The sequence below is a fragment of the Peromyscus leucopus genome, chromosome 7 (assembly GCF_004664715.2).
Source record: "Peromyscus leucopus breed LL Stock chromosome 7, UCI_PerLeu_2.1, whole genome shotgun sequence".
In the NCBI taxonomy this organism is placed as follows: domain Eukaryota; kingdom Metazoa; phylum Chordata; class Mammalia; order Rodentia; family Cricetidae; genus Peromyscus; species Peromyscus leucopus.
The window spans coordinates 68,897,172-68,915,129 of record NC_051069.1 but is presented as its reverse complement, the minus strand read 5'-3'; the positions used below and the strand labels follow the sequence as shown (position 1 = coordinate 68,915,129).

The following is a 17,958-nucleotide window of genomic DNA, read 5'->3' as shown; positions in this document are numbered from 1 at the left end:
AACAAAACAAGAAAAAGAGCCAAAGAAAAAGCATAAGAAATGCAGAGATACACATGTTCATACACTCAGGTATACCATAAAAACTCCAAACCAGAAGCCATAATATATTCAAAAGGGACCTAGGGACCTGTAATGTAGGAAAAAAAAAACCCACCCTGACTTAATGTTATGAGACAAAGAACCTTCAAAGATGCCATTGAGTTCATTTTCTGTTGGTCATCTATTCCTGAACATGGGGTCTACCCTTAAGACTGGTTTGTTTCCCTAGTGAGACTCTTGGATAAAAGTAAGTTTTCATTTGTACGTGACTATCAATTGTCGAGATAGCTTCTGGATTGGGGATGAGTGTGCTTGTGTGTGTGTGTGTGTGTGTGTGTGTGTGTGTGTGTGTGTCTACTTTTCCTTTCAGCCCTAGGCTCTCATCTGGTGTACAACTGTATAAGCTCTGTGCATGCTGCCACAATATTTGAGTCTGTATGTATGCCAGCCCTATTGTGTCTAGAAAGCCTTGATTCTTTGGTGTTCTCCATTTCCTCTGGCTTTTACAATCTTTCTGTCTCCTCTTCCATGAGTTCTCTGAGCCCCAAGGAGAGGTATTTGATGGAGACATCCCATTTAGGGCTGAGTGTTTCAAGGTCTCTCATTCCTTGAATAATGTCTCGCTGTGGGTCTCTGTATTTGTTCCCATCTGCTGCAGAAGGAAGCCCTCTGATGATGGCTGAGCAAAGCACAGACCTATGAGTACAACAGGATGTCATTAGGAATCATTTTATTACTACATTCCTTTAGCACAACAGTGGTATTTGGTTTTCCTCTAGGTCCCTGGGCTATCTTGCCTTAGGGTCTTGGTCATCCAAGCAGTGTTGGATATGGGTCCCATCTTACAGAGCATGCCTCAACTTAAATCTAATAGTGGTTGGTTACATCCACAAGCTTTGTGCCACTGTTGCATCAGCGCATCTTGCAGGCAGGTCACCATATACATCAAAGAGTTTGTAGCTAGATTGGCTTTTACTTTTCTCTTTTCTGGTAGTGTGCAGAGTACCTTCCAGTACCACAAAGACTAATCCATAGAGGTAAAGCCTCTGGGCAGGCACCAGCTTGATCTCTCCATGTTCAATCAGTTGGGTAGTTGTTGTCTTCAGCAGTGATACCTATTGTCAGTTTGTGAAGAGTCACTAATATCCTTGACAATAGCCTGCATTGTTTGGGGGTTACCATAGGACCCCTTTGACCAACAATTTGATTAGATGCAATCCATTCCCAGTCCTGGAAGCTTTGTTTGGTGATGAGAGATGTCCAGTTGGGGAGCTGTCTTACCCCTTATTTGGTGACTTCCTTTTGATTTATTTCCTATATGTATATATTATAGGAAGCTTCTAGAGTATTAGGTTTCCATAAGACCCTCAGATGGCCCCTTGTTTTAGCCATCTCCCCCTTACTCCTTCCCTCATCACTTTTCCCCCTCCGGTTTGCTCTTCCCATTTCTGTCCTCTCCCGTGTGTCCATCCACAATAGAATAGATGGTTATAGACTCTTGATAAGGATGGAGAAGGACTTTCCTAACAGAGCTTAAAGAGGCCATGGGAGTCAATAATGATGACAACAACAATAACAGTACAGCAATAGAGAAAACCAAAAATCTCCAAGTGCTATCGTGTAGTATTTCTTGCTTAAAATTTTACAGACCTTGATACAATGTGGTAGATAAGATCCTCCTTGGGAAAGCAAACTCTAATTTGGGGATGTGATCGACTTTGACCCATCCTTATCCAGTAGGAGATGTTGATTCTGGCAAAGTTCTTAGGAACAGCCTTGGCTCACTGATAAACCTATTAAAATTACAATTGAGTAGCAGGCTGAGAATGACGATTTTATGCTTCTTTCACAGTCACTGAAGATGCTGAGAGCCTAATCTCCTGAACAACTTGTAATCATTTTGTAGCTATTTTAAAAAATTTCAACTTTGATGGAAACTTCCATTCTATTTATGCCAAAAGGGCAGTATTTTCAGAGCTCTATTCTGATAGTAATTAATTATTGCAAATCAAGATAAAATTTTCTTGGCATTGCCTTCCTTGTACTGTTTGTCTTCCTAGAGAAGTGTCCCTGTTTTTCATATTTCTTTCTTCACTGGCTTTCTCTTTTCCCCAAATTCTCTATGTTCTTCTATTTTTGTCTTTTATTTTATCAAAATTTATTGAATATTTTGTTTGACAATTTCACATATATATCAAATTATATATCTCTCTATATCTATATATATGTCCTTCCCACTCTCCTTTAGTCCTTCCTATCAGCACTCCTGCTTTATTAATCTCTTCTATATTTAACAACTTTCAATTAGTTTAGTGCTCATCAAAGTCTACCTCAACCCATTTGTATGATCCTGAGTTTAGAACTAATCACCAGAGACTGGTGGGCTCACCAGTGGGTATACACTTAGACATTATGCCTTCCCTTCTCCCAGAATTTGTTAGTTGCCAATAGATCAACAGTAAGAGGTAGGGTCCTATGATTTTCTTCCCCATCCATAGCTGACTTTAGGGGGGCCTCACTTGTTTGGATCCAGAGCCAATAGGCATAGCAGCTGTGGGTTCAGGATTGCTGTGACAATGTCCTGCTTAGAAGATGGCATCTTATAGCTCTTGTCTTTGTCTTCTGGGCCTTACATTCTTTCTGCCTCTTCTATGGGGTTCACTGATACTTAAGGGAGTGGTATAAATGTCTTATTTAGGGCTTAGCTCTCAACCATCCCTTGTTCTCAGCATCTTGTGCAGTCAAGGGTCTCTCATTCATCTTCATTCACTTCAAAGAGAAACTTCTCTGATTGAGAGCAGCCTTTGTTTGGGATGTGCTGGGCCAGACCATGTATAACTTTTTTTCCTTATACTCTACCATTTTAAAGTTCTTTACTTTTACAGTGTTTTCTTTTTCATTTTCAACACCATTCTTATTTTATTTTAATTTTATGTGTATGAGTTTGCCTGTGTGTATGTGCACTACATTCATGTGTGATGCTCAACGAGGCCAGAAGAGAATATATGATCCTATTGAACTAGAACTTCAGGTGCTTGTTAGCCACCATTTGGGTGCCAGGAACTGAACTCAGGTCCTTTGAAAAAGTAGCAAGTGTTCTTAACCATTGAGCCATCTCTCCAGTAAATCTCCCAGTTAAGTAACTTTTATCCATAAGGCGTTGTGGCCACCTGACATAAAACTTTTACGAATTTTTTCTTTGACTACTTCCTATATTACAGAATGAATTTGGGTTACTGTCACCTCTCACCCTCTTTCGCACTCCCTACCCCCACTTCCATCAGTGCCCCTGCTCTTTACAAGTCCCTTTCTCACACTCATGTCTTTGTGTTTTGTCTTGAGACCGTTTAAGTTAACCCATTGCATGGATGGAGAGGACTCATGGGACCAGAGCCTACCCTGCTTCATAGTTATTAGCTATCTGTGTGACTGAATTTCAAACTATCCACTGGGCCCTGGAGGACTCACTTGTGGTGTACATTGAAGACAATGACTATTTCCCCCGCCCCAATCTACTAGTTGCGAATAACTATTAAGCAGGGCAGGCTCTGGTCCCATGAGTGCTCCCCATCCATGCTTGATTGATGACAGACCGAAACTTCTTCAGGCCCAGTGCAGGCAACTGTAATCCTAAATTCTTGGGCCAGTGATCTACAGATGAAGAGTCCATGTTGAAATGTAATTATGCATAACTTTATAATGCAGCAAAAAGAGTGAATAAATTATAGCAAAATGTGTTCTTAAGATGTGCTGGTTTATGGTTCACAGTGAAAGATCAGTATATTTTGAATGATATAAATTAAAATGGTTTTGATTTTGAAATAACCCTTGTGAATGTTTGTTTCTGTCATGGTTCATTTAAGGACACAGAAAAAATTTAAATTTTTGTTAGATACTAAATATCCTAGAAATGCTTATGTGATGTTTTTGAGTTCAATATTAGTTGACTATCTCACAGATGTTTAAACTCTATTTTTAGTAAGCTATGAACCACTTGTATATAAAAACATGTAATTCCTATTTATCATAGATGTTATGAGCCAGTGCTTTGGTAGTGACTCCTTGTAAGAAAAATATTTAGTTTTAAACTAAAACTTTAGAAAAATTTCTTATTTTACCTGCTTCAGAGCAGTTAAATCCATGTCTGCTCTTTTTAATCTTCTGTCAAACTTTTCACAGTAATCGCCAAATTCTTGCTTAAGTATTTGTGCTGAGACAGTGGAATCCATGAGCATAACTGTGAAGCCAACAGCTACATGCAGCCATTCTCTTCCTAGCTTCAATACAAATGCTTTGCTAATTTTCTGTACCAATAGACTTCCTGATGTCCCTGTTCTTCAACAGCAGATGCAGAATAATCAACATGCACACCTTTCCTTAAATGAATCTTGAGTTCTGTTGATTTCCAAGTTTGACTCTAGATAATGTGCCAGCTCTTACTATGTTAGAGAGCTGTGAGATAGACAGCTTATTTGTGAATGGGAAGGGTGAACAAACCAGGTTTGACATCAATGGGAAATATCTACAGCTCATTTGTACTGAGTGAAGTATATTAGTGGTTTATTAAACCCATATTTAGATATTTTTTTACAGTTTACAAAGTTCTTTCATGTACTACATCCTCTCTGGTTGTCTCAAAGAAACAACAGAATGGGAAATTATGAAATTATGCCCATGTACATGGATGATAGATTCTGAAATTTAGTGAGTAACTAGTACCATTTCATAGGACATCATCTGAAACTTGGGTTCTTGGTTTTTTTTTTTTAACCCAAGACTCTTGGCTTGGGATGAAATGGTTTGAGAAACAATTTATAAAGAATGTAATATAAAGTATGCAAAAGTCAGCTTATTTTTTTTTGAGAGAAATTTTATAATGGAAATTAATTATCTTTTTAGGTCCATATTGTAGTGACCTCAAAAAGTGTTAAGATTTATATTGACTGCTATGAAATTGTAGAAAAAGACATCAAGGAAGCTGGAAATATCACAACTGATGGCTATGAAATTCTTGGAAAACTTCTTAAAGGAGAGAGAAAATCAGCAACAGTAAGTAATACATTTTGATATTTTTGATATTTAGTGCCTTATAGTAAATAAGATTGAAATGGTGTTTTCTAAATCTCTCAGCAAATTTTATCTATCTATCTATCTATCTATCTATCTATCTATCTATCTATCTAATCTATTTCCCTCAGTGAGTTTTAAACTGTTACATTTATTAGTCAGTTTGAAGGTGTGGGAAAAATTATAGTCAGAGAACTTGCTACCAAGAAAACACTATAATGTACTTTTTTACTACTGAAGTCAAAATAAGGTCTCCAGGCACCAAGAAACACCATGTAATCTCTGAAAACAAGATCATGCTGGAAAGAAACAAGGCAAATTACTGCTTACATATCCAGCGAGGTCACAATAGTTCAATTTTTCAAAATAATTGTTAGCCTGAATTTGTGCAACTGGGACATGAAGCCTCCATGACCATTAGCTGTGCCTGTCACTCACAGAGAGGTCTGTCTTAGAAGGATTGCCATGGCAGTGCAGCCAACTGCCACCGGATCTCAAGTTTCATTGCCTTGGGTTTAAGGAAAGCACGTAGCCTCTATTCACGATGTGATCCAGAAGTGGAGACTTAAATCTCAAGCTTTCACTATCCCTGGCTCATTAGACATACTAAATGTCAACCAATAAACATTGTCTTAGAAGCTAACAGTTTTGGCTTCTGTTATTATTATTTTTGAATGTCATTATTTTAGTTTCTTTCTCTAGACAAGATGTTCTTTTAGATTTGAAAGGGAAGTTTTTTTGGCTATAATATGGGAACAATTAGTTTGAATTTAATAGAATCATGATAAACCCAACATTTTAATGAATATTGGCTTTGATATTTAAATAAAGTTACCATCAGATATTTTTATTCATGTCCTTCCCCCTTTTTTTGAGACCTAGAGTTTAACCAAGATTGGCTGTGTGACCATAGGTTTGGAACTATCCATTAGTATCCCGTGGATTCATCAGTGGTTATGTAACTGAAGATGATGTCTTCCTTTTCTCCAGAATTTATCAGTGGCTAATAGCTAATAGGGAGGAATGGAGCCATGTGAACCCCCAGTCTTGTGCAGGCCAGTTGCAACCAACCACAGTTACTGTGAGATGACTTCATTGGCTGTGTAATGCTCAGATGACAGCATTTCATAGCTCATTGCCCTGTCTTCTAGACAGTACATTCTTTCTACCCACTACTCTGTAATTTTTCCCGGGGCCATGGCAGGGTATAAGAGGGAGAAATAGAGAGTGTAGCATATATGTCCTGCTCAGGACTGAGCACTCACCATCATGGATTCTCAGCACCTTTGGCAGCTCTGCATCCACTGCCATTCATTGCAAAGAGAAACTTCTCTGATTAAGGCTGGGGATCCCATTTGTCCATAAATATTTAAAAGGCAGATTAGTACCACGGCAATTTAAAAACTAAGAACTCCTCAGTCAAAGGTATTTTGACTGGGTTTACATTTTGACTTCCCTCTAGTGGAGCACACCTCAGATCCTATCAGAGAGCAGTTGGTTACTTGCTTGGTGGGTTTGGTAATTGTAGTTGCGGAGTTGATAGCTGGGTGAGATGTCAACATCTTTTCTCCTCCAATACCCTATAGGGTACCTTCTGGCTGCGGAGAGGAAATGATCACCACATATTTAAAAGAATGGCTGTGTCTAGACAGCCTTTGTCTTTTTTGTCTAAACAGTTCTATCTTAAATTCTAGAAAGTCAAAAGGCACGTGCTTCACTGAAGTAGTTCAACTGAGGGTTGTAAAAATTATTAGTCTATTTCTAGACAATAATTTCTAAAGCAAATGTCATCAACTATGGAGTAAGGTGAAAATTTCTTTAATGTTACTTTTCTACAAAAACATATCTTTAAAGATTGATTTAAACTTGTGTAGTATTCAAATGAATTTAAACACAGGAACGAATGTTCTTAAATACCCCACTCAAAAAGCACATATTTTCAGCAAGTGGATCAGAAACAGGGTCTGGGCAGATGCAGTTTTTGTTACTGTCCCTTTTAGCTACACATTTTCATGCTTCTCCTTACCACACACGCCTAACAGAGTGCTCTCAGGAGTCAGCTCTAGAGAGAATCTGCCTGAAGTTGGCAAGAATAAAATGTTTAAAATGTCTTCCTGCCTGCTTAGCTGATGTGGCTTTTGGTTGTTTGCAGTTCCAAATCCAGAGCTTTGACATTGTCTGCAGCCCGGTGTGGACCAGTAGAGACAGATGCTGTGATATTCCCTCTAGGGTGAGTAAGTCCTGTCATTACTTGTCCCCCGAGAAGAGAAGGAGCCTCATGATGCAAATGGTCTGGGAGAGGAAATAACACTCAGCAGCTGCAGCTCTAGATAGGATCCCAGGGATGTGGAATGTGTGCGTGCTTTTCAGCTAGCACTGCCCTGGCTCATGTGACCTTTTGCTAGAAGGCTAGGCATGCACAAGACCATATCTGGAAATTCTCTCTACAACAGCCAGGAAGGTCATATCAAGCCAATGTGTTTGATAAACCTACTTACCGCAGACCTCCTACTGTGTAACAGCCTTTTACTGAATAAGCTATCACTTTTCTGGATTACTAAGGATCTTTTGATGGAAGGAATGCATACATACATACATACATACATACATACATACATATATACATACATACATACGTGTGTGTCTGTGTTATGTATAGGTGGTGGTAATAGTTATAAAGTTCAATGTTGGTGATATAAGACTTTTGGCAGGCACAGCTACATACATCTGCTAGATAAATGATGCTTTTAAATACGTAGTGAACATTTATTATAATCCATCAATCCCTCAATAAGTAGGGTTGTAGCAGTAAAAAGTGAAAGGCAATGAGAGAAATTAACAAATAGATGTATTGGTTCTTCCTGATTCTGGGCTTCTTTTCTGTGGATTCAACCAAATACAGATTGGAAATATCAAAAAGACTGTATCCATTGAACTTATAAACATGTTTTTGCTCTAATGCTTTCCTAACAGATATTTATCAACCTCACACAGACTTTTTTCTTGCCATTATTTCCTAAATAGCGTTAGGTAACAGCTATCCAAAGCACTTATGCTGTACTAAGTAATCTAGACATGATCTGAAGTATGCAGGGGGGTATACTTAGGCTACATGCACAAACTGCAGCATTTTAGAGGAGGTCCTGGAACAAATAACCACCAGATACCTAGGGGTTATCTGTGTGTTATGCTGCACAGTGGGGATCCTAGGATGAAAACCAAGTCAAGCTGAAGGGAGGGGGAGTGATGGCAGGTGCCATCAACTTTTGGTCATGAGAAAGTTCAGCAGAGATCCCAGTGAGGCGAGGGAGCAAACTATGTGGATCGCATAGGAAGACACTCCAGCCCTAAGGCCCATAGAGTGCTCCAATTATCTGAGAAGCATGACATGGATGGGTAGTGCTGGGCCACTGTGAAAGTGAGGTATGGAAGTGGCACACATGGGATGCACATGCTGGTTTACAGAATATGGAGTCTTGGAGACTGCGGAAAGAAAGGGCTTTGCATTTTTTTTCCTGAATAAAATAGGAGTTGATGTTTAAGACATAGAGCATTTCTATAACAGGGATCAACAAAAACTGGGCTAAATTACCAGCTGTCCTGCTAATCTTGTCAACATTACTCTGTTGTGTGTGATTTGCTCAAGTAAAGCACAAAGGGTCTGAGAAAGTTCCAATGTTAAACCATTTATACATGATGATAACGAGCAATTATTTCTTCCAGTTGGGAAACAGACTCTCATGTATGTAAATAGGGCTAGTAGATGGGATGTCATCCTCCACTCCTCACTGTGTTTATATACAAATAACCTTTTCAAAAATTGCAGAGAGATGAAGCAAAATGCCCTGCTCTTCCGAATGCTTGCACATGTACACAGGACAGCGTTGGACCTCCAGGCCCTCCAGGCCCTGCAGTAAGGAGACCAAAATAGTTACTTATCATTATTGTTTAGCTATGAAATACTTTGGAGGAGAATCTTTGGAATGATCACCCATTTGTCAGTATGAAGGCCATAAAATGCTTTTTATCCATTCGTGTTTTCAATGATAGAATATGCTAGACTTCCAGCCATCTTTATAACAGATTTTGAGATCTGAAATGAAGTAAATCAAAAGGAAAATTTGGGAGCTGTCAAGATGAGTCAGTGGCTAACTGTGCTTACTGCCAAGCCTAATGACTCATGTTTTATCCCTGGGACCCACAAGGTGGAATAAAAGAACCAACTCCTGCAAGGTGTCCTCTGGCTTCCACCCATGTGCCATGGAATACATACATAAATGTAGTAAGAATTCTTTTTAAAAAAGAGGATAATTTGGTCCTAGTACTTGGCCCATTTCTCTAGCTACCCAGGGACAAGTCTTCAAGACCTTTCTCTTAAAAACACAAGTTTGGGTTTCCATCTGCAAATTCAAGAGCTTGGAAATGTCTTACATTTCCTGAAAGTTTCTTGTATGAATGGAAATGAGCCATGGTTTGGAAAGCTGATGAAGATCAACTAACTTAGAAACTAGAACATATGCACCTGGCATAGACACACCAATGAGCATAACATATGAAGACTCAACTCAAATATATGGTCATATTTTAAGTGCTGGGAGAAAGTACTAGAGTTTGGAATAACTTGAGTGGAGAGACTATGACCAGATACTATGCAATGGGGATGGGAGAGTAAGAAAATTTGAAGTGAAACATTGAAGACCACGGTTATGGTAGAGCACACTGATCAGTCAGTTCGTAACTCCTCAATTTGGGGATTGATTCGTAATACCTGACTTCAGCTCCATTGAAGAATAGAAGTCATTGCTCTAACCTCTTTGGTTTTTTAAGACAATAGGTTATTGATACAGGAGCAACTCAAAGATACTGAGAATACCAATCCTTGTGATACTTGGGTTCTAGCAAATAATTTACTTTAAGTTAATTACAAAGCAACTTTTAATAAATTCAAATGTCACTGGAATTAGTATCATGAATCTGATATGTACCTGGCATATGTCTTGCATCTGATAGATACTTCTCAAGTCTTTCTTTTCCCTCTAGTTTTGAGGTACCATTTTCTGAAGTCACTATCATATTTATTTTGGCTTTGTTTGTTGGTCTTTGAATTCTTGTTTCTTAAGTGCATGTTCTGAGATCCAGAGAGATTTGAATATTTTCCTTGAAGAATATAATTTTTTTTGTTATTTTCCTTCAAGAATATAATTCACACAATTCTCAAATGCATTTTTCTTTTTATTCAAATGCTGTAAGTATAATAAGAAGAAACAAAGAATGCACAAAGTTTTGAAATTCTATTTTCCTGTGTGTTTGTATGATACAAATTTATTTCTTAGCCATGCTGGAGCTCAAACCAGGGCTTTACACATGCTAAGCAAGTGATTGGCCACAGAGCTGCATACCAGCTATGACATGACAGTTTTACTTCAATATTTTGCAAATAGCCATGGAAGTACTGACTGTTTAGGGACTGCATTCCTTCTTGAAACACTATTTTTATATGTCATTTTCTATTTTCCTTGTGCTCACACTGAAATGTGTTCTTTCTTCGTGTTTTAGGGAGGACCTGGTGCAAAAGGTCCCAGAGGTGAAAGAGGAATCAATGGGGCAGTTGTAAGTATATTTTAACACTCCAATAGTCGTCAGTAAGTTGAAGTCTAGTTGTTTGAATTTCCTTGGAGGTGGTATTTGACCTTTGTTTAGTGTACCCCAGGTCACATCACATCCTTGACATAATGAGCAAGTATTGTAGATTAAATCTAATGAAATTTGAACTTTGAGTTCTTGGGAATCTATGAATGCAGCACATATTATATAATGTTTTTTTTCACTTTAAAAAGTCTACCTTTAATAGTGTTCTTGTGAATTCGGCGCACATCCTACCTTTTAAATGTGTAGTAAAGAGGATGAAAGAATGGGATCAACACAGTTTTATACAAGTATATATTTCCAGAATGTTTATGAAGAGTAGGTGATGATGCTTTCAGGCTATGAAGAGAAGCTTTAGAATGTTCCCACTGAGGGTATTACATCACCCCTCCCCTTTCTCTTTTACTCCTATGTTTTAGGGGCCTCCAGGTCCCCGTGGAGATACAGGCCCTCCAGGCCCTCAGGGTCCTCCAGGCCCCCAGGGACCCAATGGACTCTCCATTCCAGGAGAACAGGTAAGCACAAAGGCTTTCTGTAGTAAATGAAAATGTTGGGTTAACAATGTGTTTAAATGGAATGTTCTCCCCCCCTTACCTGTTTTGTTGTCCCTTCTCTCAGCTATTTTTGGTAGCAGGGTTTGAACCTAGAGCCTCATAGATGCTACACAAGCTCTTTACTACTGATCTATATCCCCAGCCCTTTGTAAACTTCTTATTTTGAGATGGGGTCTTGAATTCACCCTGTGGGTCAATGCAGGGCATAGATTCTCCTGCCTCAGTCTTCTGGGTAGCTGGGGATGAAAGCCCTGAGCCACTAGGACTGGGTTATCTGCAATATTTTCTATGTGGTTTTAAATTCAAGGAGAATGCAAGATGCTTTCTTCTGATGAATGCTATTTTAGATACATAAATGGATATGTGATAAATAGCTGTAGAAAAATTGTTCTGCTTATTTGCTCTCTCAAAAACTTTCTAAATGTAGTGCATATATCACTTATGTTAAAATACATTCCTTCAAAGTAGATATAATTAGATAAGAGTATCATAATATTAAGTAGAAGTTACAAGATGGCATTTTCTGGAGAAAGTGAGTGTTAATAATAATAATAATAATAATAATAATAATAATAAAATCTGGCTTATTCATCTCCCTTCAAAAGAGATCTATGTGCTTGTCTCTGAACCTTTACGCTGTACTTATGAAGTGATTAAGGTGCTTAAGTGACTCATTTCTTCCTTTTAAACTTAATTTCCATTGAGAACCATCTTCTCGCTGCCCACTCTAGGGTCGCCAGGGAATGAAAGGTGACGCAGGAGAGCCAGGCCTTCCCGGCCGGACAGTGAGTTCTCAAAATTACTCCTTTTTTTTTTTTTTTTTTTTTTTTAAACCTGTCATGTACTGTTTGAAAAGTTGTCTTTGAGTTTTGCAAAATTGTTTTCTAAATCAAAAGACAGAGGCTGCAGAGTTTGGTGGGTGGGGAGGAGATGGGAGGAGCTGGAGGAAAGGGAATGCATGATCAGAATTTATTATATGAAAAAAGAATTTTAATTAAGAAAGTGAGAAAGATGAAGTAGTGAAGGGTAAGCATGCTTCACTGGACCTGGATTTCTCACTCTATTCTTAGTGTTCAAGTGTATACTGTTTAATTCTGATATTGTCTTGATGACTGATGTCTTTGTGTCTGGTGCTCTGTTTGGTCATGGTCTTCTGTTTCTTTCCAGAGCTCCCAAACTTTGTTTTTTGAAAACGTTTTGGAGAATGCTAACAATCACTTTCTACACAAACAGTGTTTCACTGCATGCTAATTGTTTGCTTCATTTTGTGCAGGGAACCCCAGGATTACCTGGTCCACCAGGACCAATGGGACCACCAGGAGACAGAGTAAGTTTGGGGCCACACATATGTATTAATTAGAGAATCCCCACAGTCCTGTTTGTACGGTTGGAGATGTGGAGTTCAAATATCTTGTGGAAGGCTTCAAACTGGTGTCAGTGGACCATACAATATCAGAACCATCTTGAGTTCCCTTAAACAAATTGATGGGACTTTGGGGGAAGTTTTTGAAATTTTAATTTTGGGAATTTTAAAGTTGTATTAAATTAAGAACGCAGTAAATAGTTTTTAACTGTTAGAAAAACACCCAAGAGACTTAGGAATCATTTTAGATCAGAAAATTAAAATATTTATCATGAGATAGATTTTATGTAACTTGGAGAGTAGCCTTAACTTTCACAGCATTGTCTTTGAAGTCCCAAGGAACTCGCTACACCTTTAGAAGACAAGTGTCTCTTCTGAAGTTGATGCTGGTGTAAAGAGCTGGTATTTAGTTGGGACTTTCTCTATTTGTGGCAGCCTTCAAATTTGCCCTTGACTTGGGGTAATAGCAAAGTAGGAAAGCCATTCCACTCTGGGACAAGTTAATTGGTAACCAAATGAACATGACATTTATGCTTCATTCACCAATGCTATGGAAACATTTGTTTCAATAAGAGGCCAAAAATGCTTTAGTAAGAGAAATTTAGAGACATTAGAATTGCTCAAAGCCCACAAATCTCACAGCCTTTCAGCATTTTATGGTTTAAACAACAGTTTGAGGGTTGTCTGCGCTCTATCAGTCAGGCTAAACTGCGACTATCCGACTATCTGCCTTCTCTGGAGGGGTCAGTGCTGTACCTGCTGTCAGTAACCATGTGATTTACTAACCTTACTATCTGTAAGTAATGGATGGCAAGGAGGTGTCACTCAGTGGGAGCAATGGTTCACCAAGATAACTCAAAATAGCACATGGTATGCTCCCGAGCACCGTTTCCCTGATTCCTTTTACATTTGGAAGAAAAAGAAGAGTCACAGCACAAGCCCTAGACTCTGATAAGGAATTTGGAGACTGTACTGATGTACTTCTTCAGCCTCTTTGAAGACTGACACTTTGGGAAGTATTGTAAAATTTTTATTTTATGATGAAGAACAACAGTTAGAATATGAAGGTAGTACCTTAGCCCTCCCCCCCAAACAAAACAAAACAAAACAAAACAAAAACAAACTGAATATGGCCTCTGAAAAATGACAGTGGGCTGAACTGCTGCTGAGGGCTGGCTGTACACATCACAACCTACCCCAGTGTGTGCTTCCAATGGAGATGGTGGGGGTCTTGAGGTTGACTTCCCAGCAACAGGCAATCAGGCAGCCACTACTGTCATCACTGCACCCAGACGGACGAGGGGTTGGGAGGACCTATGCATTTCCTCCCTGGAACTCTAATCCGCGTCCACCGTTGTGGTGAGGGAGAAGGACGAAACTATTTTAGACTTTGAGAGAGACTGTTGGTTTGGGGATCTTGGCCAACAAAATAAGAAAGTAACAGGAATTCAGAGATGGAAATGGGAGGAGAGTGAAGCCAAGGATTAAGGTTCTGCAGGAATAGCAGGGCATGCGACTGCCTTGGATGATTTTGAAAGGAGAAACAGCAGAAGAATCCCAGGTACATGTATCTAATCTCCATATTTGTATAAAGGTGATTGCTAGTCTCTTCTAACAGTTACTCAGGAGAACATAACAGCTGCAAGCTTGCAACAAGAAGTGAAACTAAAAGTTGAAGCACGGTGGTCTGCAGGTAGCCGAAGACAGCCCCTTTAAGGGCTATGAGACGAAACCCCCCTCATCCCAATTTAGATATGTTCCTTCAAAGTCCCAAGCACCACTAGATTATTAAAAATACGACACTCACTAGAAGTTGAGAAAGAGCATACTAGGCAGCAGTTGGCTATGTTTAGATGGAAGAAATGCCATTCTGACCGTCTCAGCAAAGCTACTGGAACATTTTTGTTTCTTAAGTGGCTCTCAGAAGTATTGTTGGTTTTGTATCAGATGGGACTCAGAGTCTGGTTTGTGTTAAGCAGACCTAGCTCCTTCAGAAAGCAGCCCGAAAGTTTATCCCTTTAAGTTTCTGGAAAGATTTTTTTTTTCTTTTTTTTTTTTGGATATGGAGAATTTCTAAAATTCCCTTAAATGAAACCCTTTAAGTTTCTGTTATTGTGAAATCAGTAGACTAACAAATATGGATGCTGAATGATTATGGACAAAATAATCATTCTTTCATGTTCGATTTCTCAAAACCAGGCTGGCCCAGAACTCACAGCAATATTCCCGTCTCAGCCTCCCCAATGCTGGCATTACAGGCATGGAGCCACCATGCCTGGTACTGATCATTCTTACTCTCTTCAGAAAATGGGACAAAAATCACTTCTGACAGAGGAATGCAGCAAACATAAACAGAAAACTGACTCAGAAGTCCTCGGCTGGGTTTCAGAGATCTGTTCTTGGGAACGAAAGCTAAGTAGGTAGCAGGGTGACTCACTCCAGGCAGAGGTCACTTGGCACTGTGCAGAGAGAAGGAACTCATCGGCGTGGACACAGGAGCCAAAGGGCAGCCCTGCAGGGAGGTGCACCCTGCCTTTTCCTTGATGCTCACACTGACACAGCTTGGCTCTGCTGATGAAGGGAGAGAGTTTTCTGCTGGTTGTGAGAATGGAAAACTTCCTTTCCTCTGAGGGTGCAGGGCAGTTAATACAGTTTTGCCCTTTTCAGAGAGTAACTGTCGAGCAGAGAGAGTTGATTGCTCTTTGCCCTTCTTTACATTCTTACAGAAGTCAAAACCAGAATCTGCCTTCCTTTAAGAAGACAAGTTTGGCACTTAAAATGGCTTTACTTGTAACTCCACAAATGAATGAGTGCAGGAAATAATTACTCAGTAAAAGTGTAATGTAAATTGAAATAAGTCGTTTTGATATGTTGGTCTTCTTATTGAATGAGTACCTACCAAACACCAAATTGTACTCAGTCCTCTGTATCACCCTTAATGATCTACTTGCATCTTTTCCCTTGTTCATGTTCATTTCCTTCCTAATCTATAATTGTGATTTCATTCTTATGCAGGGTTTCACTGGAAAAGATGGCGCAATGGGACCGAGAGGCCCACCCGGGCCACCGGTAAGAGCCCAGTGGGTTACACTGCCTCCATCTGGTCTCCAGTCTCCTTTCCTTTTGTTGCCATTTTTGCTAGTGAGAAAACCTGATTTGAATTACCCTCTGTCTGTGCTGTGGGGTATATTGTTATATGAGCTGTTGGGGTTTGTTTTTATAAATCAAAATGTGCTAGAGAAAACAGATATGTCAAAATACAGATGCTTAATCAAGTTACAGTTGAGAAAATCTCAGACTGGCTTGGCCACTAGCTGGTTAGTCTCATGATTTTCCTCTTTATTGAATAGCTATTTTCAGGACCTCAGTGGTTACCTCCTGAATCTGGAGCTTCTGACATTTAAATGTCAAGGACATTATTAATGAGCGACCATCAATCATTCTGGGGAAGTAGGTTTTATCTGTACCTTAAACAAAGGGTCTTCTTATGATTTGTGGGGAAGATACTGAGATAAGAGATTCTGAAACTGCTTCAAGTAGAACTGCCTGTAGGTGGGGTCACAGTGAGATAGAGACAGTGGCTGTGCCCCTGTCTGGATGGCAGGATTCAGAGATTCTGAAACATATGTTTAAATGATTTTACTGTTTATCTTTAATACATATATTTTCAGGTTCAAATATTAAGGCTAAGTATTTACTGCAGAGCTCATTTTTTTTTTTTGCATAGATCCCACAGAGAACTATTTTATAAAATCTTATGATTCCATTTCACGGAAATGGTAGGCTTTAGAACATGATGTATTGGATATTATAGTATAAATAGCCCAATAGATAGATGGCGGAAATGCCTGAAAGTTGACTTAAAAGCGACAGGGAGAAATTCTTGTGGTTTTGCTGGGTTGAAGAGTGCTGATAGAATGGAGAGACTTGGAGCCTGGGGAATGTCCCTGAGGAAGAAGTGATTTCTAGACTCCTCTGCAGACGCCAGAAGTGTGGCTAAACTGTGATAAACCCAGCCACCTTTTTAATTCCTCTCTGGCCAAAGTTTCCATCCCCATCTTTTGGAGTTTTTATTTTGATTTTTTTGTTTCAAAAATAAACTAAAACTTTAGGAGTTCCCTTCTGTAAAGATGCTTTGTAGCAGATTTACTGAGATTGTAGTCTAGAAATTATGAAGCTGGTTATATGTGTGCGTGTATTTTTCCATTGGTCTCAAGATATAGTTCAGACTAAATTTCCAGGATTTCCCCCTCGTGTTACCTTAAAATGTGGCTGTCCTCTTCCTTAATGTGGAATGGTATTCTGCTTCTTTTACAAGTTTTAAACCTGGCTGCAGTTCTTTAGTTACTGTGGCTAGGATTTTTTTTCCTCGTCATAACATTCCTTTTCTTGGTCTGTGGTTCTAGGGAACCCCAGGTTCTCCAGGAGTTACAGGGCCCAGCGGGAAACCAGGAAAACCTGGAGACCATGGCAGACCTGTAAGTAGATGCCTTGCATGCCAACTGACTTCCATTCTCTTGTGGACACAGATAATGAGAACTCTAAGGCTTGGCCATATTTAGGTTATCTCAGCCATAAATGTGTTTGGAGCCTCTGCTGAAATAATGATAAACCCATGGATTTGCCTTGGGAATAGTTCTAAAGGCTTTTTCCCCCTGCTGGGTTGCTATAATATTCTGGGATGAAAATTGTGGTCATTGGGTTTCTTTAAAAGGAGGAAGGGATTATGAGCCAAGACACATATTTCTGCACTGTATAAACACTCAGAGCTTCAGAGCTGGGTCAGCAAAATCATTCTTTTTATTTATAAATGGTATGCTGTTTAAGACATAAAAATACATGATGAGAGTACAGGGCGCCTTACCTCCTCAGTTTATGAATGTTAACTCTTCGGCAGACAGTACTACTGAGCTGCACCATTTGCTTCTTGCTCCATAGCTGAGGATGCTGGAGCATCAGACCAATTAAAAATATTTATTGAGGCCTGAGGAGATGGCTTAGTGGGTAAAAATGCTAGCCATGCCAACATGAGGATCTAAGTTGGTGCCTCCAGAACGCTTATAAAATCTGGACATGCAGTATGAATATCTGATATCCCAGTGTTCCTACAGAGAAATGGGAAGAAGAAAGGGGAGAATCCCTGAAAGCCCGTAGGCAAGATATCTGGCATCCACAGTAGAAAAACAACAAAGAGACATTGTCTCAAATAATGTGGAAGTTGACAATGACCACCCAAGGCTGTCCTCAGACCTCCACATGTGTGCCATGGCACACCTATACCTACAGATG

The 17,958-nt window shown here is 39.3% G+C and overlaps 1 protein-coding gene across 3 annotated transcripts in view; it reads left to right on the top strand.

Annotated features, from left to right (window-relative positions):
• Col12a1 (collagen type XII alpha 1 chain) overlaps positions 1 to 17,958 on the top strand; it is a 114,218-nt gene that overhangs the window by 87,200 nt on the left and 9,060 nt on the right. For all 3 annotated transcript variants that reach the window (XM_028879855.2, XM_028879857.2, XM_028879856.2), the window contains 9 exons: positions 4,939 to 5,088; positions 7,259 to 7,336; positions 8,933 to 9,019; positions 10,663 to 10,716; positions 11,172 to 11,267; positions 12,038 to 12,091; positions 12,580 to 12,633; positions 15,685 to 15,738; positions 17,076 to 17,147. In XM_028879855.2, the coding sequence (XP_028735688.1) occupies positions 4,939 to 5,088; positions 7,259 to 7,336; positions 8,933 to 9,019; positions 10,663 to 10,716; positions 11,172 to 11,267; positions 12,038 to 12,091; positions 12,580 to 12,633; positions 15,685 to 15,738; positions 17,076 to 17,147 (699 nt within the window). The remainder of the gene's footprint in view (positions 1 to 4,938; positions 5,089 to 7,258; positions 7,337 to 8,932; positions 9,020 to 10,662; positions 10,717 to 11,171; positions 11,268 to 12,037; positions 12,092 to 12,579; positions 12,634 to 15,684; positions 15,739 to 17,075; positions 17,148 to 17,958) is intronic.